We start from the raw sequence: 26,788 nt of genomic DNA, 5'->3' as shown, positions 1-26,788 counted from the left end.
CAGGACACTTTTCAAATAGAGCATGTAAATGGTAAATGGTAAATGGACCTGTACTTGTATAGCGCCTTTCTAGTCTTCCAACCACTCAAAGCGCTTTTACACTACATGGCATATTCACCCTTTCACACACATTCACTCAGTGAGCCCATCAAACAGAAACTAACTCATTCATACACATTCACACACCGATGCACGGCATCGGGAGCATTTTGGGGTTCAGCATCTTGCTCAATGATACTTCGACATGTGGCACCAGGAGCCGGGGATCGAACCAACAATCTTCCAATTAGGGGACGACCGGCTCTGCTTCTGGGCCACAGGTCTAGACTGTACTCCCAATAAAATTATTTATAAGAGACCCAACAGTTCCCACCATGAGCAAGCACTTGGCGACAGCGGCAAGGAAAAGCTTCCTTGCAGAAACCTCAAGCAGATTTCAGCTCTAGGTGGGAGAGAGGGGGGTAGAGGGAGTAGAGGGGGAGGAGGGTAAAGAGAGAAAGAAAGACAGAGATACACAGCAATAACAATAGCAACAATAACAACTATATTAATAGAAATGACTAATAATAATAATAATGATAATCATGATGATGATGACAACAACCATAACAATGGTGAATGATGAATAAAAATTATGATGACAATAATATTAGCCGTGGGGGTCACTATTAGCAGAACCACGGCGGCAGGCACAATGATCTATGAGTTATACCAAGTGGCTGTGGCTCAGGAGGTAGAACAGGTTGTCCACTAATTGGAAGATCAGCGGTTTAAACCCTGGCTCCTCCCGCTGCATTTCGATGTATCCTTGCGCAAGATACTGAATCTCAAGTTGCTCACGATGCTGTGCATCGGTGTGTGAATGAATGAGTTAGTGTGGGTGAATGGGCATGTGTAAAAGTGCTTTGAGTGGTCAGAAGACTGGATACAAGTACAGACCATTTACAGGTGATGTTTTTTTGTTTTTTTTTTACTGCTGATAGAGTTATTCTTAGACTGTCTTTTTTGATTAGGCTGGCTAGTCAAAAATGTCTAAGAAGGGTGGGTGTTTTTTTTTTATTGACATTTTAAATTTCATCAAGATATTTTTTTCTTATTTTTGTTATTACAGTGGTACATACAGATCAGTAAAACTATTGTGATATGTCAGTTTTGATAACATGTAAATTAGGAAAAGGAAAAAAAGGAAGGAACAGTCAGCTCTAATTCAGAACGTTTTGTATATGCTGTGCACCTCTAGCTCAGGTAAATACTGTATGCCCTCCCCTTTACACTGTACCACGAGGGACAGTATTGAAGCTTATTTCAGCCAGTGTGACGAAAAAAAAAGGTTTCTGAAAGTCATTATACTATAATAATGACAATAAATATTTATACAATAATAATGACTTAGTATCATAAAATCATTATTTTGAGATACTAAGTCAAAACATTGAGAAAGTTTCTCAATATTTTGAGATACTAAATCATTATTTGGGGAATTATATTATAATGACTTACAGAATCATTTCCCCCCCCTGTCACATTGGCAGCAATGGGCTTCCATAGATTAATAGTCTAGGAAATATCACTGAAAAAATAAGACTGGCAGAAAGATGCAGAATGACACAGGAGAAACAGCATGTAAAGCATAGAAACTGATATAGACAGCCTTTTTTGTTGTTTTTTTACTTCTTGGATACCAAGGAGGGTGGGTGTGCACTTTTGTATGAAATCAGCCAGTCCCTGCAGAAAGTCTGAAGCTTTTGTGTGACATTAATCCTGCAGCACAGATCATGTGCTCTAAACGAGGAAAGAATCATATGTGCATTAGAATGCTACACACACGGAGCAGCTTTAAGATTTCTTTGTCTAAAGCCTTTGAAGTCAGGATGTACAGCTTCATCACTTCCACTCAATTAATTAGGCATAATGAGATTGTGGAGTCGCTCCTGTGCTAACCTGCTTTGATTCTTAAAGCTGATGTCTGATGTGTGCAGATGAAAAGAGCAGGAAGAACCACCGCTCTGAGTTGTCTCTGCATTATTAAACTGCAAATTGATGGAATTATGTATAATGGCAGGAAACTGAATCAACTTCTTCTCCAATACCACAGTGTTTCCTGTCCAGCACCCCAAACACTGAGGGCCACAGATTGTGAGGCGCCTCCTGCTCTGGGTATTAGCCTGTCAGAGCTCAATGAGGACTTCATCATTTCCCAAAGTCTGATAAGGATTTCCCCTTTCAGAATGCTGTACTCATTATAGTATTGGATTATTGTCACAGATGTACATATGTATTAAAGCTGCAGTTGGTAACTTTTATTAAATTAACTTTTTGTCATATTTGCTGAAACTCTCACTGTATCCTGACAGTAGCACATGAGACAGATAATCTGTGTGCTCCTAATGGCATTTGGAAGAATCCATCGGGCCTGAATGAAAGCAACCAATCAACTGAATTCTACTGCTGTCCAAGTCTCTGAATGGTTTAGGTCCAAGACTCCTATCAGATCTCCTGACCCAGTACCAAGCTTGCAGACCTCTCAGGGTGGCTGATCCTGGATTACTGTTCCCAGTCAAAACTAAGTGTGGAGAAGCTGCCTTAAATTTCTATGCTGCTCAAATGTAGAACAAACTGCCAGGAGAACTAAGACTGCAATGCTGACTACTTTCAAATCCAAGCTATCTGTTTACCATTGCTTTAAATTCATCTTTAATCAATCAAATTAGTTTTATCTGTGTTTATTTTATGTGCTTTTGCTTGCTTGCTTTTGTTGTAGCACTTTGGGTATGAAATATGCGTACAGATCAATTTGTGTAGCCTTGCCTAAATCTTACATACTCGTCCTTTAATGGAAACATACCGCACAGAAGTGGCAGTATAATTTTTTTCCCCACTAGGGTCCCTAAAAGATGAATCTGGTTATGACCAAACTGAACACCCATAGGAAACACTGGAGCGACCATCATCAGAATGCCAAATGAGGAAATACTTTTTCATCCACCACTAGAGTTCCACACACTTGGAGAATCTGTAATTGGGACACTGAAATTGAATTACAAACATTTCTCCTTTCCTGATGGGAAATTGAGATTTCTGAGTAAAGGGTAGCAGAAAATGGAAATTCTATAGCAAAGTACTTCAGAAAGGTGTATTTTTACAGCTTTTAGTTCAGACTATTAAAGACACTTTAATGATAATGAGAGAGATTATAAACATTGAGAATAAATAGAAGCACAAGACATTCGCTTTCACCTCCCACATCCCTCTCACCTTCTTATGTAACGCCTTCATAACGGTCATACATAATGCAGAAGGGCTATTTTGGGGTTTTAGAGGGAATCTCATGTATCATTAAGTTCCTCCAGAACAAGACAGAAACAATGGTGAACACAAGTTTAATAATGAGGAGAGCCAGCTCAGTAACCGTGTGTATATGGTTGGTCACATCAATCACATCTTACATGCAGGAATGCACAGAGCTGTGTCACAGCAGCTTTCAGAGATTCTACTTAGAAATGCTTATATGTGTAGCAGCGTGGCTGTTATTATTTTAGATCATATTTCTATCAGATTTTACCCGCCAGAGAGAATAAATGTCTTTAAAAACAGATGGCAGAAGTAGTGGAACGTTCCAAGTAAATCAATGATGCTAAAAGCTGAATGGGCTTTGTTCACCTGACGGGCAGAGAAATGTATTCCAGGCCAGTCTTGTCTCTCTGCAGGGGCCACAGGCTAAATATGGTGCAGACTGTATTAACACGTCACAGACAGAGCTGATTATCTGAGGAAGGAGAGAACAGACAGAGGAGTGTGAACATGACAGTAACAAAGACTGTTCATCTTTTTATGAGTAGAAACTCAGGAGGGACTGATGGAAGCTGTGCCTTTTGTGGACAGCTCAGAGAAACACTGCTACATTTATTCTGGTCACATACAAAACAAACTGGCACCATTTATTGCTGATAATACCCTCACATTATGTTACTGTAGAATTATTAGTATTGTTTGGAGTCATGGAATATGACATGAATTTCTGTGCCATTTGGTTATTATTTTGACCAAATTCTTTATTCACAAATTAAATTTGAATGTACTCAAACAAAAGAGCTGTTAAAGGACCAGTGTGTAGGATTTAGTGGCATCTAGCTGTATAGTTGCAAATTTCAGCAGAACAGAACAAAAGTGATACAATCATAAAAATGTAATGAAGACCAGATTAAAAAAGTTTCACTTTCACTTTCAGTCTTTGTAACAGATGTTTGATCCCAGCTGCAGGATTTTGCTCCCTTTCAACCACAAGAATGTTAGTAAAGTCCAACACTGGACAGGTCTGGTGGACTCTGGAAAAAGGGCACCAACATGCAGAAAGTTGTGATGCATTTATGGTGAAACATTCAGGGTTAGGATTAGCACCCTAAAGGAAAACTTAATCACATTTTGTGCACTGTTTATCAGAGAGTGAACGCTCTGTGAATATAGCTTCTGTTCAGCTCTTCTAAGTTTAGATTTTAAATAATAGTCTAAACATAAAAATAACAATCTTTGGTTTTTGGTTGGGGCGCAACTGGTGACCCTAGTGGGGTCCCAACCTCCAGGTAGGAACTGCTTTGACGTTACATCTATGCCAATACACTCAAACAGATAATATATTATGTTTATTTATTTATTTTAAAATTGGCCATTTTAGAGTTCCATACATAATTAAATCAAACTTTCATTTATTATATGCAAATATACCTTCCATATAGAAAGGGAACATTTCAAGGAGCATTGTATTGTAATTGCAACGGTTGCTCTACATGCCACTTCTCATACATATCTATGATTTTTACCTGTTTATATTTTTGGCATTATTTGCACTTATTTTAGAATTTCATAAACAATTAGTTAATCCAAATAGGTGACAACTATTAAGTTAATTGCCAACTATTTTGATAATTGATTATTCAATTTTTAGTATTTTATTTTAATAAAAACGTTATAAAAAAAGGTCAAATTATCTGATGTGAATATCTTCAGCTTTTTTAGTCCTCTATGTCAATGTTTCCAACACTTTTTTTTCTGGGGACCCACTTTTTAAAAATGACAAACCATGGCAATGCATAAATTAACATTCCTATTTCTGCATCATGCCATATTTTCTTGAACAGTTAAAGCAGCCATTTTGAAGAGATATACATTTGATAAATTACAGCTTTGTATTATATATTATAAATGAGGGGTGCCCAGTTAGCTCAGTTGGTAGAGCTGGCGACCCACGCACCAAAGCTCAGTCCTTGCTGCAGCGGTCCAGGGTTCAAATCCGACCTGCAGCCCTTTGCTGCATGCTATCCCCCCCTCCTGTCTGTCCTCAGCTGTCACTATAATAAAGGCAATAAAAGCCCAAAATAATATAGTTTAAAAAATTATAAGTGAGATCTAATGAATGCATTTAAGCAGGGTTACTGTAATAGGCCTTCTTATTGTTTTTATTTCCTCTGATCAGCTTCCTCACAGTAATGGTAATTTGAAGACCCCATGCCCTTACAGAATGTAGCTCACTTTATAAAAAAATACATTTATTTGCGACCCATGTCTGGGTCACGACCCATGTCTGGGTCACTATGACAGTAAACTAAATATCTTTGGGTTGTGAACAAAACAAGATATTTGAGGACATCACCTTGGGCTTTGGGAAACAGTGGTCAAACTTTTTCACCATTTTCTGACATTTTATGGACAAGATAACTGATCGATTAAACAAAAATGATCAACAGATTACTTGATAATAAAAATAATTGTTAGCTGCATCCTTAATTTACGCTCTATATATTTTCTCTCTTCCTATTTTGTCTTTACTTTGAGTGGTTATAGTATATGCTGCTTCACGAGGGACAGTAGAGTTGTCTGTGCCTCCATCTAGTGTCAATAGAGCCGTACTGCAGTGACTGATCTCTGAGCTCTGCTTTTAGTCTGTCTGATGGTGAACAGAAACGATCAGTGCGATGAGTCTCTTAGTGTGGACTCTGCTGATGAAGTGACCACCCATCATTTGCCTTCTAAAATAGAAACCTAATTGCTCTCTCTGCTCGGTGGTCCACTTATAGAAGTGTTGAAAATTTAAAATGTCTTCATCAGCAGTACTGGCCTACTACTGGAGGAGGACTAATCCTCCAAACCAAATATAGGATATAGTTTAACCTCAGATGCCTTCAGGTTTGCGACCCTCATCTTTCTTCCATCAGGTGTCTTCCTTCACTCACTCTAGGTTCTTACTCAGTGACATGGATGTTTTTTTTTTACTATCCTGGCATATCAAATGCACCTGATCTAAAATGACTTGTGTTTTATATCTTTTAGATAGACTTGATGATCCTTGCTTTTCTATTTTGGTCCTTTTATCATGTCTTCGAATCACTGTTAAGTAAATGAACGTTAAACTGTGTCAGAAAGTAAAAAGGGATTAATTTGGTACTAAAAACACTCGATTGATTTCAGTAATTCATATATAATATATAATAATATATTTTGGCACAGAAAGAACTTCCCACTCACTTAAACTGGAATCGTGTTAGAAAGGTATGCTTAATTGGTAAAGTAAAAACTATTTCAGTGTTCATATGGACGCCACCGGATTGTTGTTTTGTGACAGAAGAAAAAGTCATTTTTAAAGACCAAATTGTTCTAATTGATGAGTAAAGATGACCGCAGTGTGCGGTGTTCTTTGGTTTGAGGGTTTTTGATCCTACACACCTGTCAATAAGATTTCAAGGACCAGTGTGTAGCATTTAATCTAGTAGTGCTGCAGATTACAAGACCCTTGTCTCACCCTGTTCCAAGTGTGATAGAACACTACCAAAGAAAAGAGAAGAAAAAGGTTGCTACACCACTGTTTTGGGGCTCTTTATCTAGTGGATGTTAAGAAAACCTATGCTGAAAAATACACAAATACACAACTTCTTTTAGAGTTTTATTGTGAAATTCCCATTATTTCCATCTCATCCACATGATTTGTAACCAGCTTTAGACAGAGGATACTAAAAAATAATATCTAAAACGTTTAAAAATGCAAACTAGTGTTAATAAAATATATGGAGTATTATGCAGAAGAGAAGCGTTTGTTAACAAAGGATATGATTTAAGGATCTAATGAAGGATAAATGACATGACATCACACAAGACAGTCAGCATATAGAAATTCATATCTGTCAACCAGGTTTTCTTGCCTGGACACAGACACAGAAATCTACCTAAACACAGACTGTCATTCCTAAAATAAACTGTAGCTGTTTAAATGCACTTATTCAATTAATGATAAAAAAAAAAAATCATCACGGTGTGTCTCACAGGTAAAACAATGAGTACGTATCTGGCAATCAAATAATCAAATCAGACATTCCCAAAGATTTCACATTTGAGCAGATTGTCATGTTTGTGTGAGGCACTAAAGCTGTGTGAAGTTAATGGGACAGACAGCAGCAATGCAGAACAGCTGGATAAGGAGTGTACATTGAATGAATTTAATTAATAAATAGGGTTACCTAAAATGATGGACTTTGGCTGGAAGCATCCATATTAAGTTGGTACAAATAGATTCCCAGTCAACATGAACTTAACTTAAGATCCACTGAACAAAATCAATCAGTGCCAAAAAAGATCCCAGGTCGACAATAAGAACACTACCAACAATCAACTATGTTTGAGTCACCAAGCCAAACTGTCTATCTTTCTTGGCTCTGATTGGTTGTTTTTGTTGTTCGGGCCAGGTGGTTTCTTGCAAATACCATTAGGAGCACGGAGCCAGAGGAACCTGATTGTTTTCACAGATTATCTGTCAAATGTACTACTGTCAAGATATTGTCATAGTCAAAATTTCAGTAAATATGCTAAAAATATATTTTTATAAAAGTTACCTACTGCAGTGTTGATGTAATATGATTGCTTGTTAAGAAGTGAAAGTGAAGTCAGAGCTTCCTGTTTCCTTCAGTCAGTGAAAGGTGTCACTCCTTTTTTAAAGAGCTGATTGGACAGAATCAGAGGTGTGATGCTCCTGTTCTGTAAGTGGATACTACAGGTTCACGTCTCCCTATGTTAGTGCCTATCCAAGTAGATCTTATTTCCTCCTCTCTGTTCCTCCTCTCTGAAGTCTGCATGTAAACACAGTGGAAAATGCTAACTGGTGGAAGTGAGTTCACGAATACAGTGTTGGTGTGTACAGTGTAAGTAGATCAATCTTTGCTGGAGACCAGCAGCAAAAACAACATACTGCTCAAAGTTATACATTCATCTCATATTTGGACCTTTAAAGCAGCAGTTAAATAGTTTATATTGCGCAGGATGAGCAGAAGCTGAAGCTGCTGTTAGTAAGAATGCAAACCTCTCCTGACTTCGTGTTGCAACGCATGGGAATAAAGAAGTTGCAGAGATCAGTTTGGCAGATTTGGCAAAACTGGAACACCACAGTCTGTCTGAAGTTAAACTCCCAGACAGACCATGCAGGATCCACCATCAAGTCCTTCAGAGGATCACACAACTGGAAGTGGATTCCTCCGCACTGCGGGACACACAAGTAAAATGTTTCAAATCACACTGAATCAGAAACAACCCATATCACTATAAGACAGTCCACGGCCTTCACTCTGAAATAAGTCTAAGCTGTGAATATCTGCTGCTGCCACAAAGTCTCCCTCAAGTCTTTACAGATCCCCTTCAGACATCTTTTAAGAAATATAAAAATAAAAAATATGAATAATAATCTGTGTCTGATATGATTTTCCAACAAAGAGTTCAGGGTTAGGGTACAGTTAATTGATAGTAAACACAATATGTAATTATAAGAAATGACACCCCGGTGGAAGAGAGAGAGAGAGAGAGAGAGAGAGAGAGAGAGAGAGAGAGAGAGAGAGAGAGAAAGAGAGAGAGAGAGAGATGGAAGTGTTGGAAACTCGAACCTTTTTTAATTAAATATTATTAAAATGACATCCTTCACTGAAAAATCCACAATCAAGGAATAACATTTTCCACAATCATTCTGAATATGACAATATTCCACATTTGATAAGGTTTGGATATTTCTCATTAGGCCTTTTTATGAATGGAACATTTTCAGATTAGGACACACAAATATGCTGATATTATTCAAGTTTTAGGAGCATTCTTCGGACAAGTATACAGCGCATTCGGAATATCTGATCAGAAATACTTTATTTATATGCATCTCATTTAGGTTTTTTACTGTTTTGCTGTTTACTGTCAGCTCTGTTTGTATAAACAAACCAACTAGTCAACAGTCTGCAAGGCGGGAGTAGTCTACAAGGGAGAAACACACCTACTGTTAAACATTATGAAAGACTTCAACAGGTTTTTGTCTTCTGCTGTTTTTTTGGAATGATCGCAAAAACAGTACTGGACCACGATTGGCTCCTCACTAGTTGTGATGTCACAAAATCATCCCATATACCCAGGTGTTGAACTCAGATTTAAGGTGACTAAAGTGAAACTTTCTACTCTCAACAGATAGATTCGAAAACAGTCTCACACAACAGCTCCAACATCACAGGGAAGGAACAAAAAGCAAAACACATTAGAAGTAGAAGGGGAACCCACCTCTGCTCTGGAGTGTCAGACTGCTTCATCTTTTTGGGGGTGCTGCCCTCCCACTCGGCTGGCAGCTTCTGAGCATGCTCACCGGTCTCAGTGCTCACCTGAAGAGAGGGGCAGAGACACTTTTCATTCTGGAAATATTTATGACTAGATAAGCAGCCATCCAAATGAAAGTCAGTCATTAGTTATCGACAAGGGTTTGACACTGATCTATTTCAGTGTGTGTGAACTGTGTCAATAAATAAATAAATAAATTTAGTTAATAATTTTCAACTTTCTGAGATATTGATGGGCGAACCTAGGGGGGCTGTCATGGGGTGACAGCGGCCACCTCAGTTTGGTGTCAAATGCTGTAAAATGTAACACATTAATATAGATTCATTTTAAAAATAGTGTTAAAAACGGAATTGAATTTAATCATCTGTTGCCACATTTTAGACTGAGTGATAGGCTTAAGTTTAATTTTAAAAAAATGGAAATAAAACAATGTATTAAGGCCTCCAATGCCACATTTAGATATTTCTACACAATGCTTTGCTAATGTACCACAATGATGTTTCCGAGTTCAAATATCTTCATTTGGGGGTATTTACAAGCAAATATTTATATGATTAAATTATATTTCTGACACCCCTTAAAGTCTCCATCCACCTTATGCACACCCCATGAATATTTCTCTATTTCCCTGTAGATATTACATCAAGGAACTTTATGGGTATTACTGTATGAACCTGAATGTGGTGACACAGAAAGTTAAAAGGTATCGCTGTGCGTGTATGTGAGAATGTATGTGTGTGTGTGTGTGTGTGTGTAACTCACCATGTTCCTCTTCCTGCTAGGGTCGCTGCTGCTGCTGCTGCTGGGTGTGTTGTGGTTGTCGGAGGCTGAGCGGAGAGGTCTCCGGCACAACTCGTCTCTTTGATGGACTACAGTCTTAGACTGCAGCTTCCTGTGAAGACAACACACACATTTGTACAATTTAATGACATCCTCTACAGCAGTCCTGTAATCAGTGCTCAGTTTATTAAGCGTATCATGTTTCTATTTAGACTCTGTGCTCATTTTCAATGCATATGAATTGGTGTAATACAAATAAAATTGAATTGAATTGAATTGAATTAATGTTTTGGCTGCCCCCAGATACAAGTTCAAGTCAGAGGTGAGCATGTCTTTAACTTCCAAGTCAAAAACACACTGTTGTTCTGGGTTCAAATGAGTATCATGGCCACAAACAGGTAGATATGTATGCTCATGTAAAGGTCAACATCCAGGTTACTTTTATTGTTGCCTGTTAACAGAAAATTGTCTTGGACTGAAGAAATTGTTTGATGAAAAACTGACATGTCACAATAAAGACATACTTACAAGTAAACATTTACATACATACATCACATTTATAGTACAAGTACCTTTATTGCAGTCGGGATTACTCAAGTACAATATGATATTTTTCCAGTGTAACCTTATCCGAAGATGAATAAAAAAAAGATAAATTTAGTCCCATTTTCCTGTTCTGTTTGGAGATAATTTTGCTTATTTTTAGTTATGTCCCCCATTTTATTGTCTTATTTTTTCTTGTTTGTGAGAGCCGAGTATTTTCAACAGCACACTTGCAAACACTAAAATAAACTAAACTATAAAAACCCAATTACATGGAAGGAGGCAATAGAACCATAATATAAATGTTTATTTTTATTTTGCTTCCTTATTTCCTAGCAATGCACTGTATTCTGCATGTACAATGGAATTTAGAGATAGACCCAGGGGGAAGGTCAGGGAGTGATCAAAGTTGCAGGTGTATGTTTTCTTTTGCACTGCTGTATCGTTTACTGTCTCAGTCATAACGGTGTGACTGTATTGTGACCAAATATTAATGCCCTGGTCCATTTATGTTCACATTTTGTTACTGACAGATGTTACTTGATAAAGAACACCTACAAACCTTGTGGAATATAAATGAAAAAGTCGATCACAAAAATTACACAGACATACTGCCTGCTGAATCAAAACATAATTCTCAAGGGAAAACCTGCTCGTCTTTATAAGTTTACAGGATAAATAAACATGTCAGTGTTATCCTGTGGACACACTGTTTCTAAATGACATCATCAATGACAAAAATATATAATTTCTCTACTGAGCGCTCTTGTTACTTATGTTTCAGTCAGACTGTAGTAAAAAACCTCCTACAGTTATCTGACTGGCTCCCTGCCCACAGCCACATGCTGGCATAAGCAGTTTACACAGGCAAATGCTGCAAAACGATAGCAGAGAGAAAAATAAATTAAGAAAAAAGACATAATGCAGTAAAATGTGCCACTCGAAGCAGCAAAGGCATTCTCCATGTTGTTAATAAATTATGTTTTTCCACCTACAGACCACCGCACACACAGATATTTTCATAGCTTGTTGGCTGAGCACAACTTTTTTTCCGACAAATTTGTGCACGTGAACATTCCTGACCATTTTTACTGCTATTTCTGCACCACGCCGTACTTTCTTGAACAGGTCAAGCAGCCAGTTTGAAGAGATATGTTTCTTTATGAAACAAAATATGTGCATTTCGTAAAACTTAAGGCTCTTGTTTTAACCTCATCAGTAAAACAACTTACACATTTGAGATATTTTATAAATGATACAAAATAAATGCATGTTGGTTTACAGGCTTTCAGTTTTTCCTCACAGTAGCTATAATTGGGAGACCCCATCTCCTTACAGAGTGTACACTCACTTTACAAGCATTTAGTGGTAGTTAAGAAACTCACTAGAGTGTAACTAATTACTAATACAGTAATAATATTTCAGTTACTACAACAAAAAAGTAACTAGTTACAATCTTACCTTTGTTGTCACCCCCTACTGATTTGAAATCCAACAATCCAAACACATCCTTGGATTTATATTTGTAATCGTGGAGGAAATATGTTTGGAAGATGGAAACACTTGGAAATATTCACGTCTTTGATTTTATCAAACAAAACTGGATTTTAATCATCAGTCATGAGTAAAGTAATAATATTATTTTTGAAAAGAGTAACAAATATTTTTTTTTGAGTAACTAGCTCAACACTGCTCATGTTTCAATACACCGATCAGCCATAACAACATGAGTAAGTCTAGTTCCCTCTGTTTTTTTGAATTGTCACAAAGGGGAGCCCCACATCTTTCCAGTTATTCCAAAATCCTAATCTGTCAGTATGGCTAAAGGATTGGCTTGTCCATTCTATCCCCCCAAAAAATGTCAAACTGGATGTGTGGAAGATAGTATAGTTTCCAAAATAAGGAACAACAGGGGGGGGGGAATGTAAAAGATGGCATGTTGTATTTTGGTGATTATTGGGATGCGCTACACACTTTTACACTCACTAAATTACAAAATGTATTGAATTCAGGCTGAGGAGGTGGATAGGGTCAGAGGAAAAGGTAAGTACGAGTTAAACTGTCTTTAGCCCTCACTACATCCCAGGTGCTCAGGCCTCAGCTCACCGTTCACTTACTGTCACCAAGCATTGATCTACACGCTAATTAAGTCCCTCGGCTAGAAGTGTGTGTGTGTGTGTGTGTGTGTGTGTGTGTGTGTGTGTTAATATTTTTTAACAAAAGGAAATGCTCTGCAAAGAAAAAAATCAAGAGTTAAAGTTGAAAAAATTTCTTCAAGTTAACTTTGAACTGTCAGCTTGATGAATTCATTAAACCAAATCCAAACTCATCTACCAGAGGGGATTGTAAAATACCATACGTATACCTGGAACACTGTTCCTACAGAACAGAGGAACATCACATGTCTCAACTAATTCTCCAAATCTATAAATCAATGGTTATGACTAATCAAACATGCTGTCATAATCTGCTGAAGTGGTTTTGTCTGTGCATATGCATCAACCTGTCAGGGACTGCAGATTCAAATTAGCCTGTATGGCTACATCTGGCACTTTTACATGATAGGCCGAAGTGCTCATGTTAGTTAAAGGTCCAGCATGTAACATTGAGGAGGGTCTATTGTCAGAAATAGAATATAATATTCATATGTATGTTTTCATGTGCATGAAATAAGAATTGTGTTTTTGTTACCTTAGAATGAGCTGTTTTTGTCTACAGAGGCCGTGGGACGCCTTACATGGAAGCTGCCACATGGAAACTGCTCTAGATGGGTCGTTCACGTTTTTTGCGGCCATTGTAATTTCTCCCTCGCACTTTGAAAAGGAGGGTGAATGGGTACCTTTTGTCGACCATACGCAGTGTTATTGACTTTGACTAGCATAACGTTAGCTCTCTGGCTCACACCTGAGCTTAAGGGCATTATGAGTGCAGGGCACTAGAAATATCTCCCTATACTAAGTTGTATCTAAATGTTGTCCTATTTACTGGAGTAGTGAACAACATTTCCATTGCATTAGAATCTTATTGGATAGTAATAATTGTTCGAGGTATTAGTCAAACCCTCAGGAAACTAAGGAAAACTGAGTTATGGCTTGTGAAAAAGAAAATATATATTATTGGTCTTATTTTTATCCTTTGGTGAACACGGTATAAGCTCTGCTGCACATCAGACATTTCTGGTCTCCACGTTGTCCATTAACTCCTGATAATGGCCACCTCGTTGGGCATTATCGCTTTACTTGTCTTTTCTTAACTAAAATAAACATAAACAAAAGATGGTAGTAGTGAGATGAGTGTGTGTGTAAGTGGATATTTTATCATCAAGAACAGTAAAAGCTGATATGACTTAACCTCAGAAAACAATACATTTTTGATAATCACTGTGAGCAACATCCCATAGATTCAGAGATGTCAGTGCAGGCAGTGTGTAGTCTTTGTTAAATCAATAATTCAGCTATGTGTTGACACATACACCCTCAGCCCTGCACTTCTCCACAGTGGTGTGAGTGCTGCTGACCCCTGGTCCTCTCAGCCTGTCCTCTCCTCGGTCCTCCACCACAGTTAATTACGCTCCCTGGAGTTTAGAGACGTCAGCCTGCAGCCTCGGCCCCCATCTGCTGGGTGGTCTAAGCTCTTTGACAGCCTCCTCTCTCTCCTCTCTGACAAAGTGATAAACTAATTAGCCTGGCCGGGCACGCTGGGGTTGGGAGCCCTCAGCATAGCTGGCCCCTCTGCATAGCTGGGCTGACCCGGACCCTCCTCCAGGGAGCCGGGGCCAGGCGAGCTGAGAGTGGAGTTACTGAGGCCTGGCTGATCAATGCTGAGAGGCTGTCTGAGAGACAGACAGGCCTGAGGTACAGTATCAGCCTGTGTCAAAGTTTTACCGAGAGTCATTCTGTACACACACTGCATACTGATCCCACAACATATTACTTTATTAATTAAGACGGCTCAAGTTCTGAGCTACATGCTTTACATCAGATACATCAATAATAATAATAATAAGGGGCAGAGCTGGTCGTCCCCTAATCAGAAGGTTGTGGGTTCGATCCCCGGCTCCTGGTGCCACATGTCGAAGTAACCCTGAGCAAGATGCTGAACCCCAAAATGCTCCCGATGCCGTGCATCGGTGTGTGAATGTGTATGAATGAGTTAGTTTCTGTTTGATGGGCTTTGCTATTCACTGAGTGAATGTGTGTGAAAGGGTGAATGTGGCACAAAGTGTAAAAGCGCTTTGAGTGGTCAGAAGACTAGAAAAGCGCTATACATTCCATTTACCATTTACCATTTAACATAAGAAAAACAACAAGACAATATACAAAAATACATGAGTCACACACTATTTCAATATCATATATAAATAACTTAATCTGATTCTTGTAAAACTATATAAAGACTCAAACCAACAGGGAATGAATCTACTAACTGATATAGCTTCTTCCTCTGTGCCATAGAGCTCCATTAAACACACTGTTGCACTGAACTTGTTCCTTCATTACCATGAACACATGCACTGTACAGGGTTCACACTCTTTTTAAGAAATCATTTTCCAAGAACTTTTTCAGGACATTTTTCATAGAATTTACCAGTAGGAAAATTACTTATTTTCGGACTTACTTATTAACAATGCAGGGTTCATGATGAGGTGTCTCGGGTTTATTATAGGTAGGTGGTCAGTGTTAGCTGTTTTCGTGTTGCGCAGTGTTAGTACGGAAATGCCATAAACTAATAAAGAATGCTGCAATGAGCCATGGTAGTGTCACACAGTGTATGTTATACAGTGTGGAAACAATTTGTATTCTCTAAATTTAGAGAAAGTTTAGGAGGGATTGAAGCAGAGGTTTATTTTAAGAGCAGTATCAACAGTTCAACAGGGAGGCTGGTTCCTGAGTTATGATACCTGAAAGCAGTCAAATCTGTCTTTTTCTATTAAAGCAGGCCTAACTGAAAAACGATCAACTGTTAGTAGTATATTATAGCAGGCACATACCTGATAGCTGAGCTCAGGCTTTGGTACCAGTCATTGAAGTCTTCCTGGTTGCTGGACATCAGCAGGAGTTTGGCTTTAGGGAAGGTTAACTGGAGGAAGAGGAGGAAGAGGAGAGTAATTAGGATTTTTGTCGGCAGCATGGGTGTGTGTGAGGTGTACTGAATTGGTTCCATGTTCATTTCAGTGAGACTCCAACAAAAAATATTCAGGTTTAAAAAAATAAAGCTATAACGCAGTTAAACAGTTAAATCGTGAAACAAATATGTGAAGATTAAAAGCGGTGAGATGAAAAATTCATCGTGGCATCACTTCACAAAAGGAAATGTGTATTGTTTTTAACGGTGTATACCCTACCTCAGAAATACAAAAGGATTCTATAATTTGATGACGAAAACATGAGATAAAACAACTTATCGGGTTCAGGGTTCAACGTGGTATACCTATGGATGCCCGATATGGATTTATTTACAACTGATACGATAACCGGTAATTACCTGCTGTTCATGGCCGATACTGATATTACTATTGTTAATAAAAAAAAACAACAGTTACGACTTTTCAAATGTTCATTTCTTTCATTAAAAAAAATAAACTTCACTCACATACTTTGATTTCACAGAGCATATCTTTTTTTTTAATAAGAATTCAAAATACCTTTTTTTTTGGGCCGAATGTATTTAAATATTTTTTTCCATTATCGACCAATAATGCTAAGAAAACTAGAAAAGAATCAACATTAGGGACACGCAATAATCGGGGGACATAAATAATTGGCTGTTAAAATATCAGTCCATAATAATAATTTTAATTCTTATGCAAAATTATTGATGAAATAAGTTTTTGATTAACTGAGAAGTGGGTAATTACCGATTGAAATAAATAATCCATATCGTACATCCCTAGTCATTATCAGTTGGGCACTGAAAACAATATCCAGTGTTTCCTACAGACTGAGGGTTAATTTGTGGTGCATGTTCACCAAGAAGAGCCAGCTGCCAAACAGCATCACACTCACAAGCTGACTTTATTCCATTCTAGCAGACTTTTAAACCATTCAGCAATGTAAACTTCATTTAAAGATATACAGTTAAAAGGAAGAAGTAATTAATATTTTTTTTTAAAAAAGGATGGGCAACTATTATTCAGAAACATTTTGTCATTTCACAAGTACGCTGGAAAAAAAGAAATTTGTGCTTCTGCCCCTTTTGACAGTTCATGCACTATAGAAACCTGATTGTAAGCTTTCTCCATGATCTCCATGCGGCTCCATCATTTCAAAGATGCATGCCTTGTGTGTTTCCCAAAAGGCATGGAAACCATAAAAACTGTAGATTTATCAGCTTTTGCTTGTATCTTAGCGGGCTCACCATCTGTCAGTCATTGGAGGCCTCTGTACAGCAGGGCTAAGCCGGCAGTGACATTATGAAACCAGTAGAGGGCAGGCCAAATCAAGCAAAAACCTCTTGCCTATCAGCTCGTCATTCAACAAAACCCACTGCCGCTTCTCACAGGTGTTCATCGGCCAGAACACTCGGAGAAAAGCAGGGTAACAGAATCAGGTCACTATATTCTGCTCTGTCGGCAGATGGATGGAAACCTGTTTTCAGATCTCTTCTGGACTACAGAGTCCACAGAGTGACAGGGTCCCCTTCCTTTGAGTCAACAGTAATTATCAACTCTCTCATTCACATTGCTAAAACCGGCCTCAGATTGTACTTGTCAAACAAACCAAAGGGAGCCGAGCCCAAACAAAAGGGGATTTTAGAGCGGCATAATTACACTGGGAAAGCTATTACAGAGGATCAAAATTAGGCCTTCACCATATTAAATGACCTTTGACGTTTACCTGCGGCTGCAGCCCTTACATGGGAAACTAGCTTGTTGAGAAGTGACATATCGATCATTTAGGTGTGTGTTTGGACAGAACTTTACGCTGGTACAGAGGATATAGCATATAGCTTATCAGACACAATGATGTTTTTACACGGGGGAAGGGGAGTGTCTCTCATTATACATTAAATAGATTAAGATTTCAAATGTACCATCATCAAAAGTATTATCTAATTACAGAGTTCAGTAAGTGGGGCTGAATTGAGTGCCGCATTATATTAGGCACTCGCCACTTGGGGGATGGCGGTTGATTTATGCACAAATAGATTCCACTTCTATTGCAATGCGGTAATTAGGGATTTGTCAGGAAATCTGACCCTCTTAGGTAGAAATTACTTTGTATAATAAGAACGGCAGAGCACGGAGCCTCATCGCTGCACATAATTTAGCTTGATTATTTATACATCAAAGAGAATCTGTCAGGGATGTGGGAAAATATTCAAGCAGCAAGGGGATATTAGCAAGAGGACGACTGCAGACGGGAGAGAGAGAGAGAGAGAGAGAGAGAGAGAGCGAGAGAGGAGAGAATAAAGAAGGTTGAGAAAGATGGAGGGAGAGAAGAAGACAGAAGATGAAGAGAAAAGCATGAGCCGCAAATAAAAGGCAGCTCTCTACAAACATGTGTGACCAACGGAAAAAAAACAAAAAGGGAGAAAAAAAAACACCAGAAATTTTAATAAAAGCGTTTTTTTTTTTTTTTTTTAACTTTGCATATAGATTGCCATGGCATTTACAGCTGTCAAATTTAATTTGGCTTTAATTCTTCATTGCCCTGGATGAGGAGGGCCCTGGAGTGCTGACAGCCCTTTTCCTTGAGCTCAGGTAGGGGCCCGGGATCAATAATGTGTCCTTATGAGAAATTACGTGTAATGCTATTGAGTATGCATTTGGGCCTCGGTGGGATAAGAGGCTAATGAAATGCCATTTCTGCCATTAGATAACGTGCAGCGGACTGGCGGAGAGCAGCGACAGGCTTGAGGAAGATGTATTTACTGGAGGGCCGGAAGAGATGGATCTGCAGCCTAATCTGATCTAGCAACTGAGAGATTCTGTTACAGCAGGCAGCCATCACTACACTCCCCGGCTCTTACACACACGCAAATAATACAGCTCTGACTAATCTCCCCATCAGCAGCCTTTACATTAGTCCCTTGAAGGATGCTTTTAATTTACACTACTTTCAACAAATGAAGTCACATAGGCCTGGTCATGACAATGAGTCCCTTGGCATGCCAACATGCTCATACTGCAACAGGCATGATGGACACTGGATTACCTAAATTCACCCTCTCATCTGCTCCACAGTCTCTAAAAAAATATATAAATTCTGTATTTCATCCACATACTATTGATAAAATCCTTTTTTTCTCTAGACACTACTGAGTGGTAGTGGATCATAATGGACAGTTAGGGAGGGAAACAGGCTTTGCACCAACAAGCTAATAAACATTTTACTAATCATTTTTAGGGCAAACACACAAAATGTGTGTGAAGCACAGAGTAGTATCACGTATCAAAAACCGGTATTAAATGTCTGGTTGGATGTTAAACTGTATTTTATTTAGGGCTAGATTAATATCAATATTAGGGACGTGTGATAATTATTGGGGCAGATATATAATATAATGATAATCTTTTATCCTGACTTCTTATCCAAAACAATTGATAGACTTTATTTTCTATGAAAGTCTGTTTATGAAGGTTTTTGATGTACTTTTATACAAAATAATAAATGAACATTTGAAGAGTTAGAACTGTTGTTTGTTGTTGTTGTTAACAATAGTGACGTCAGTCTATGGAATATTAAATCATCCATCTCTGTTCACTACATCTGAGCTGTCTTACCCTCAGGTATTTTCAAAATACACAAATGTAAAATTATCATAATCTTATCTATCTTTGGACTCTTGGTCTGACATACAGACGATGAAAAATGGCGTTGGAAAAATGTAATGTTTTATAAACTAAACAAGTCATTATTAATTGTAAAAATAATACACAGATACATTGATAATGAAAATAATTGTTAGTTGCAGCCCTAACTTTTTATCTGTGTTTGAACAGCATCTAAAATATGAGAATTTTGTGTTTCTGTTGTAGAAAAACATTTTATATTTATATTTCACATGTGACTGAAATTGTCATGAAATCTAGCAGGTGACTTGTGGTTCAATGTACTATAAGTGTTTTAACAAGTAGTTAATCAATTATTTAGTCAATAGGCAAAAAAATTAATTGGCAATAATTTGTTAGTTATTATGCAAGGCTTTTGCAGATTAAATGTAAGACTTTTTAAAAACATTCTGAATGCAATTTAAGACCTATTTTATGTCCAAACTGGTCTGTATTGCTTCCAAGTCAGTTTCATTTAGTAGTTGTTACAGGATGATCAATACAAACTTTTTCCGTAAACACATTTAAAAGCAAGACTGACGAATGCAACTACATTAATCAAATCAATATCAAGAGCTGTCAAAATTATGTTGAAGACATTTTAAAGCCTAAAATTTTGATTATTGGACTTTCTAAGACCCTGTGGAGACCCAGCTAGTTGTTTACAGTTGTCAAGAAAATATAAATATTATTTTTGCTGCTTTTCTTTATTTTATTTTACCATAAACTGAATACTTTAGGTTTTGGACTGTGAAGACATGCAGGTTAATTGATAACGAAAATAAATAATCATTAAGCTCTATTTGAAATTACTTTTACTTTGACCAACAGCTTAAACAATTTTAAAAAGGTACAACTACAAAGCATCTACCAGCTTCTGAAATGTGCTACATACAGTTTAATATCACTGATGTCGTTTTACTTGATAAATGACAAGAAATGAAATGAAAAATCTGTTATTGAACTATAATTTTCTGTCTAGTTGTATTACTATATGTCATTCAGCCCTATATTGTACACTATTAGTCCTGTGTAAATCAAGCTTCAGTGTCAAAAAGCCTCAAACATTTTGGTCAGACTGTGGTGTGAGCAGACCGTAGAGTAATCAAAAATCTACACAGTCACTGAGCATCACAGGGAAGCACATTAGCAGCACAACATAAAGAGCTCTTTGAGTGAGAGCGTATCTGCTGAAATGAATATTGATACCATGCGGCACTGGCACTAAACACTCGCAGCATAAACGCTTTGGTTACTCAATGACGCGCGACTCATTCTTTTGAATGTTTCATGACAGCATCTACATCATTTAGACACAATTTGTCAGCCAGCAGCTGTACAGAGACCTGGGAGACGGATCAGTCTGAGAGGAGAGACACATTAAAAGTTCAACTTTTGGGCAACTTCAACAAGGGTTTGAAGTGATTAGGGAGGAGAGGAGGCGAGGGAACCGAGGTCTTCTCTGACAAGCACAGCTAAATGACATTTTCATTCAGTGAGGCTGGAAAACATTCAGGAAACCTATGTTTAGCAGATTGTACAACAGCAACTGTCAAGGCCATAAGTAAGACAAATCAAAGCAACATACATCAAAAGTGGAAATTAAATAATGCCTCTGCTAAGGACTCACTCATGTGTATACTCAAATCAATGAACAGATGTCTCCCCCACCTGCTGCCCAATAAACACTGAGCATTTTCTTTTGAACATTCAACTTTTCCTAAATTGTTCTACAGTTACACAGGAAATTACAAATCCTGTGTCAATTCAGGGTTCTTTGGAGAAATTTTTTTGTCAGGACAGGACATTATTCAGTTTTTCTTGACAGTACAGGACAAATCCCGCTCACACGGTCATATGATTTATAGGTAGGCCTAGTGACACAGGTGTTCTTTGCTATGCTGTGTGCATGTATTTATCAACCACAACAAGTGCACTGATCATTAAAGCTATAATATGTAACATTTCCTCATTAAAATGTCCATAGACACTAGAGCTCTGTTCTATATGTTGAGTTCTTACATTATCCCAAATGTTTCCAACAATGTTCAAACCCAGAGAATTATTAGTCATTTTATTCAGATAACAGTGCGTTTCACCAGTTGACACGTCCAACTGGGAAGAAGCTGACTGCAATGATGGCAATGGTGGGGAAGACAAAGTCTCCCATGATCCCACGCTACTTCACCACTTCGTCTTCAGTTATTGTTTTGACATGAGAGACCCCATAGTGGCAGAAATGACATATAGTACGTCTAATAGGCTGTAAGCATATAGATACAACCAACAACAGCATTACCACAAGGCCTCTTTGAGAATTCCGCTCGCGGCGTCGCAAAAAACAAAAAAACAATCTCAATGCAGAAAACATTGCTGCAAGTCCGTTGCGTTCCGTGACTGGTGTGCACAGCTAGACTGACTGACATGGGAGCTGAAATGAAAAGGTTTTCTGTTCCACGTCGCATCTGGTAGTGTAAGTGTCACAATCCAACAAATATGTAATATTCTAGTACTTGGTATACCCTTTCTTACTTTTAACGGACCTTTCTTAGCATTGAGTGTAGAAGTTAGCAACATATTGTCTCGTGAATGCTGTTCCACTCCTGGAGGATGTCCTCCATGAGTGCCTTGATGTTTGATGGGGAGTGCCTATCAGCTTGTCTCTTAAAAATTCCCCATACATGTTCAATAGGGTTGAGTTCAGGTGACATACTTGGTAAATTGTAAATGGACTGTACTTATATAGCGCCTTTCTAGTTTTTCGTCCACTCTCTCTAGTGCTGTACAGTACATGCCACACCATTCACACACTGATGGCAGTGGCTGCCATGCAAAGTGCCAACTGCTTACCAGAACTGCAAATAATCATTCATACACACTCATAGCAATAAGGAGCAGTCTTGCTCAAGGACACATTCGACATGCAGTGAGAGGAGCTGGTGATCGAACCACCAACCTTCCGATTAGTGGACGACTTGTCTACCTCTGAGCCACAGCACTTTCACCATGTTCTACCTAAGAATGCAGAGGTGGCCTTGTCATGTTGAAAAAAACAGTTAGTCCAGTTTGGCTTTCCACAGCTTTTGTCAGGTCTGAGGGACTTGTTTGCCGAAAAGCTTACGGCGTGGACCTGGACGTTTCCATCCCTTTTAAAGTCCATTCAGGGTATGTTAATGTTGCCCTCATCCTTTTCTATAAAATAATTCTCTTTCTAATGTCTCCAGACAGTTCTTTCCCATTTGGTACCATTGTTGACGGAATTAAGTCCAAGAGTGTTTCAAAGGATGAAAGACTACTTTAACTGACAAACAATTACACCTTTTTGAGTAGGAGGTTTCAAGAGAGTCTTTTTCCTAATTGCCCTTAAAGAGCACCACAAAACATTGTGTTATTTTCTAACTTTCAGGAGGGTGTACTCATTTTTGCAACATAGCTTTTTACCATTTTGACAAGAAATTAATATTTTTCTGTTCAGTACTGACATATACTTCATTCAATTAATTCATTGGTTACTGATAAAGAAGAGTTACAGGAAATTTTGATCACATAAAACACATAACACTGAATGTGTTTGAGAGAGGCTGTACTAATTTATGCTCTGATGTAAAATGGAAACCTATCCTATCCTGCTGTTTCCCTTACGTATTGTTCTTGCTGTTCATTAATAAATCAGTATTCCAATTTATTCATTTATTATCTGCATGGTTTGTTAATGTTGTTTTTCAGTCAGTTTTCCGCTCTGACTCAGCTGAACACTATCTAATACAATACTCAACAAAATCCCAGAAACTCCCTGATCCTTCTAATGTTTTGGAAAGAAACTCCTCACATGAACAGGAAGGCAGATACGAGCCTAGCAGGTTGACACTCACGCTGAGCAGGCCTCCCTGGCTCCTGGTGTGGCCAAACACCTTCTCCACGGTACAGTCCTTCAGGGGGTAGGCGTGCTGGCCGGCAAATTTGTCTCCGTTGGTGGGATGCAGTGGGCTGCAGCGCTTGGCCTGCAACAGCATGTCAGAGAACAGGAAGAACATCTTTGGCTTAGCATCTGCACCTTTAGGAGGAACCATCTTCAGCCAGCCCTCACGGATGTACCACCTCCCTGTGAGAGGAGCAGACAGAAACAGAAAAAATCATTATCTGCAGCTGCTTGTCTGGTTTGCAAGGATGGCTTTCCCAGCATGCACTGAGACACCTGGGGACAGATTTCATATCTAACACAGAGACGGATAGTGCTGTTGTGTCTATTGGCCATTTAATGTTTCTAAACTACTTGACAAAGGATGGGTTTCAATAGCAGATTCCTCATGTAATCTCTAAGTTTTTTGTTTTGTGGTTAATGAATTGTAGTTAAAAAATTTGTATTGTTCTGATTTCATTATAGCATAGCATATATTATAGCTAAACAATGGAGATTCTAATGTTCTGAAAGTGTATAATGTAGGGCTACCCAAAATGGAGCCTACTGGCCAAGATGTTTATAGCAGATAAACATTTCAAACTGATTAATAATATATATAAGTTGTTTTATATAATAAGATATAATTGTTTTTTTTAAATATCTAGGATCCCTAATCAAATTATTTTTCATAGTCTGAACATGGCTTCTCAATTGGTCTCATGTGGGCACCCACATTTTCCCATGGTCATTAGGTCAAATCATCTTTTTTTATTTTCCAGGACATTTCCAGGAGATTTTCTTCACAATACAGGACAGAACTTGCTTACTAACCGTCATAAAAGCTGCTGTTTTGGGCAAATTGACTACATTACTTTAGCTACAGTCCATAAGTAACAGTGGAGAATTTATTTAATTTTCTTCTTCTAGAAAGTGTTAATTACACGTACAGTTATGCATATGCATGTAGATATGAGAGTTTTGCTCCCAGCTGTGGAAAAAATAGGCTCGATGGCAAAAATGTTGCTGCAGGTGAGTTCCACTTTGCTTCTGGTAATCCAGCTTTGAAGTGTCATACAGCTCATCATTCCAACAGGCAAGTTTCAAACTAAATACGCACCCAGGTTTACATAGGTAATTTGAGCGAATGGCTAAAATAAAAAAAATTCCAGGACAACATAGATTATTTCCAGGTGTTTCAATTACTAGAAAACTAGTCTAACTTTCTAGCTTTTCCAGGACATGTGGGAACCCTGCTAATGTATTTTTCAAACAGGATAGTAAACACATATACAATGTCATCATTACCTTTTTTTAACATAAAATATACACATATTTTTATCCCTGAGAGAGTGCTGATGGATCAGAATGCATTGCATACTTCTATACACATCGACAAAGAAAAACACACACAGCAAACACTGGCACATGGAGCTAGTAAACACACATATAGTGTCATCTTTTCAAAGTCAGACATCAGATAGTATTTAAAATTGACTTTTATTTATTTAAATTTTTTTGGCATACACTCACTCGCACTAGCCCGTTCAGAACAAGTCTGTGACCCACCGCTTGGGAAAGCATGCAATATGCGTTTGCTTTTGGCCCTCCAAGGGAAGAAGCATTCTTGTTGTAAGGCTTCCACCACATATTTTGTCACTGCTCTGTGACAATTATTAACTCTGTGCTGACTTATTCATCCTTTTGCTTCAACGGAACAAAATAAACTCACCAAATGTCAAGAAAGGAAAGAAAAAAACATTAAACAGAAAATACAACTGTACACCTTAACTACCAAACTAAGACCTTGTTAAAACACACTTCATTCAAACTATGGCACTGTAGGCTTTTTAGTCCATTGATTGTTTTGGAAGCTCAACTACACACTACACAGTACAATATGATTAGACATTGCTACAGATGTTTCATAGCAACAGATTTACACATTTCTAACAGCATAACTAGTGAAGACACTGACTGGTACAACCTGATTTAGTGACTGTGAAACTAATAGTCATCCTATTCCACTGTCATACAGTAAACTTATGTTTGACGAGCTCCACTAAACTCACTGAATACACATTTAACCCATTCATTGAAGACTGTTAATCTCTGGTCATCACCTCTCACATGCTATAACTGTAGTTCCATACGCAGTATTGTTTAAACCTCAGAAATATACGGAATTACATTGGATTAAATACCAAATAAAGACATGTTTCAGTTTCAATTCTCTTACATGATGTCTCTAGTTGTTTATTGACCTTAAGTATTCTTGTACTTGGCCACAAAAACCTCAGAGACTCACTGTCTAAAGATATAGTTACTCTAGATGGCATTACCTTGGCCTGTAGCACCACTGTCAGGAATCTTGGAGTTACCTTTGATCAGGATTTGTCATTTAATTCCCACATAAAGCAAACCTCCAGGACTGCCTTCTTTCATTTCCTTAATGTTACAAAAATTAGACACATCCTATCACAGACAGATGCAGAAAAACGAATGCATTTGTTACTTCTAGGCTGGATTACTGCAACTCTTTATTATCAGGCTGCCCCAATAAGTCCATTAAAACGCTCCAATTAATTCAGAACGCTGCAGCACGAGTACTGACAGGAACTAGAAAAAGAGATCACATCTCTCCTGTACTAGCTTCTCTGCACTGACTCCCTGTAAAATGTAGAATAGAATTTAAAATACTCCTCCTCACCTATAAAGCTCTTCATGGTCAGGCCCCTTCATATCTTAAAGAGCTCATAGTACCCTATTACCCCTCTAGAACACTACGTTCTCTGAATGCTGGGCTACTTGTGGTTCCTATAGTCTCTAAAAGTAGAACAGGAGCCAGAGCCTTCAGTTACCAAGCTCCTCTCCTGTGGAACCAGCTTCCAGTTGTGGTTCGGGAGGCAGACACCCTCTCCACATTCAAGAGTAGGCTTAAGACATTCCTCTTAGATAAAGCTTATAGTTAGGGCTGGATCAGGTGAGTCCTGAACCATCCCTTAGTTATGCTGCTATAGGCCTAGACTATCGGGGGATTTCCCATGGTGCACTGAGCTCCTCTCTTCCTCTCTCTCTCTTTCTGCACTCATTCATGTCCCATTAATGCATGTTACTAACTTCACTTCTTCCCCGGAGTTCTTGTGCTTTCTCGTCTCGCAGGTTCTCA

The 26,788-nt window shown here is 38.2% G+C and overlaps 2 protein-coding genes across 5 annotated transcripts in view; one reads left to right on the top strand and one right to left on the bottom strand.

Annotated features, from left to right (window-relative positions):
- Positions 1-26,788, top strand: part of tmem121b (transmembrane protein 121B) — a 616,846-nt gene that overhangs the window by 74,017 nt on the left and 516,041 nt on the right. For 2 of the 4 annotated variants that reach the window (XR_007882510.1, XR_007882511.1), the window contains exon 1: positions 26,129-26,781. The exons of the other annotated variants lie outside the window; for them this stretch is intronic. The gene's annotated coding sequence lies outside the window, so the exon portion shown is untranslated. Of the gene's footprint in view, positions 1-26,128; positions 26,782-26,788 lie in introns of those variants that run through there. 4 annotated transcript variants of the gene reach the window in all.
- The window catches only part of arhgef39 (Rho guanine nucleotide exchange factor (GEF) 39), a 63,114-nt gene continuing 43,247 nt past the window's right edge, over positions 6,922-26,788 (bottom strand). Inside the window, exons 8-12 of the mRNA XM_051392040.1 lie at positions 23,594-23,823; positions 15,939-16,027; positions 10,387-10,516; positions 9,571-9,668; positions 6,922-8,518 (exon numbers count right to left, since the gene is read on the bottom strand). Of these exons, the coding sequence (XP_051248000.1) occupies positions 8,482-8,518; positions 9,571-9,668; positions 10,387-10,516; positions 15,939-16,027; positions 23,594-23,823 (584 nt within the window). The 3' untranslated portion in view covers positions 6,922-8,481. The remainder of the gene's footprint in view (positions 8,519-9,570; positions 9,669-10,386; positions 10,517-15,938; positions 16,028-23,593; positions 23,824-26,788) is intronic.

Source organism: Dicentrarchus labrax, unplaced genomic scaffold (assembly GCF_905237075.1).
Source record: "Dicentrarchus labrax unplaced genomic scaffold, dlabrax2021, whole genome shotgun sequence".
NCBI lineage: Eukaryota > Metazoa > Chordata > Actinopteri > Moronidae > Dicentrarchus > Dicentrarchus labrax.
This window is presented reverse-complemented; position numbering and strand designations above follow the sequence as displayed.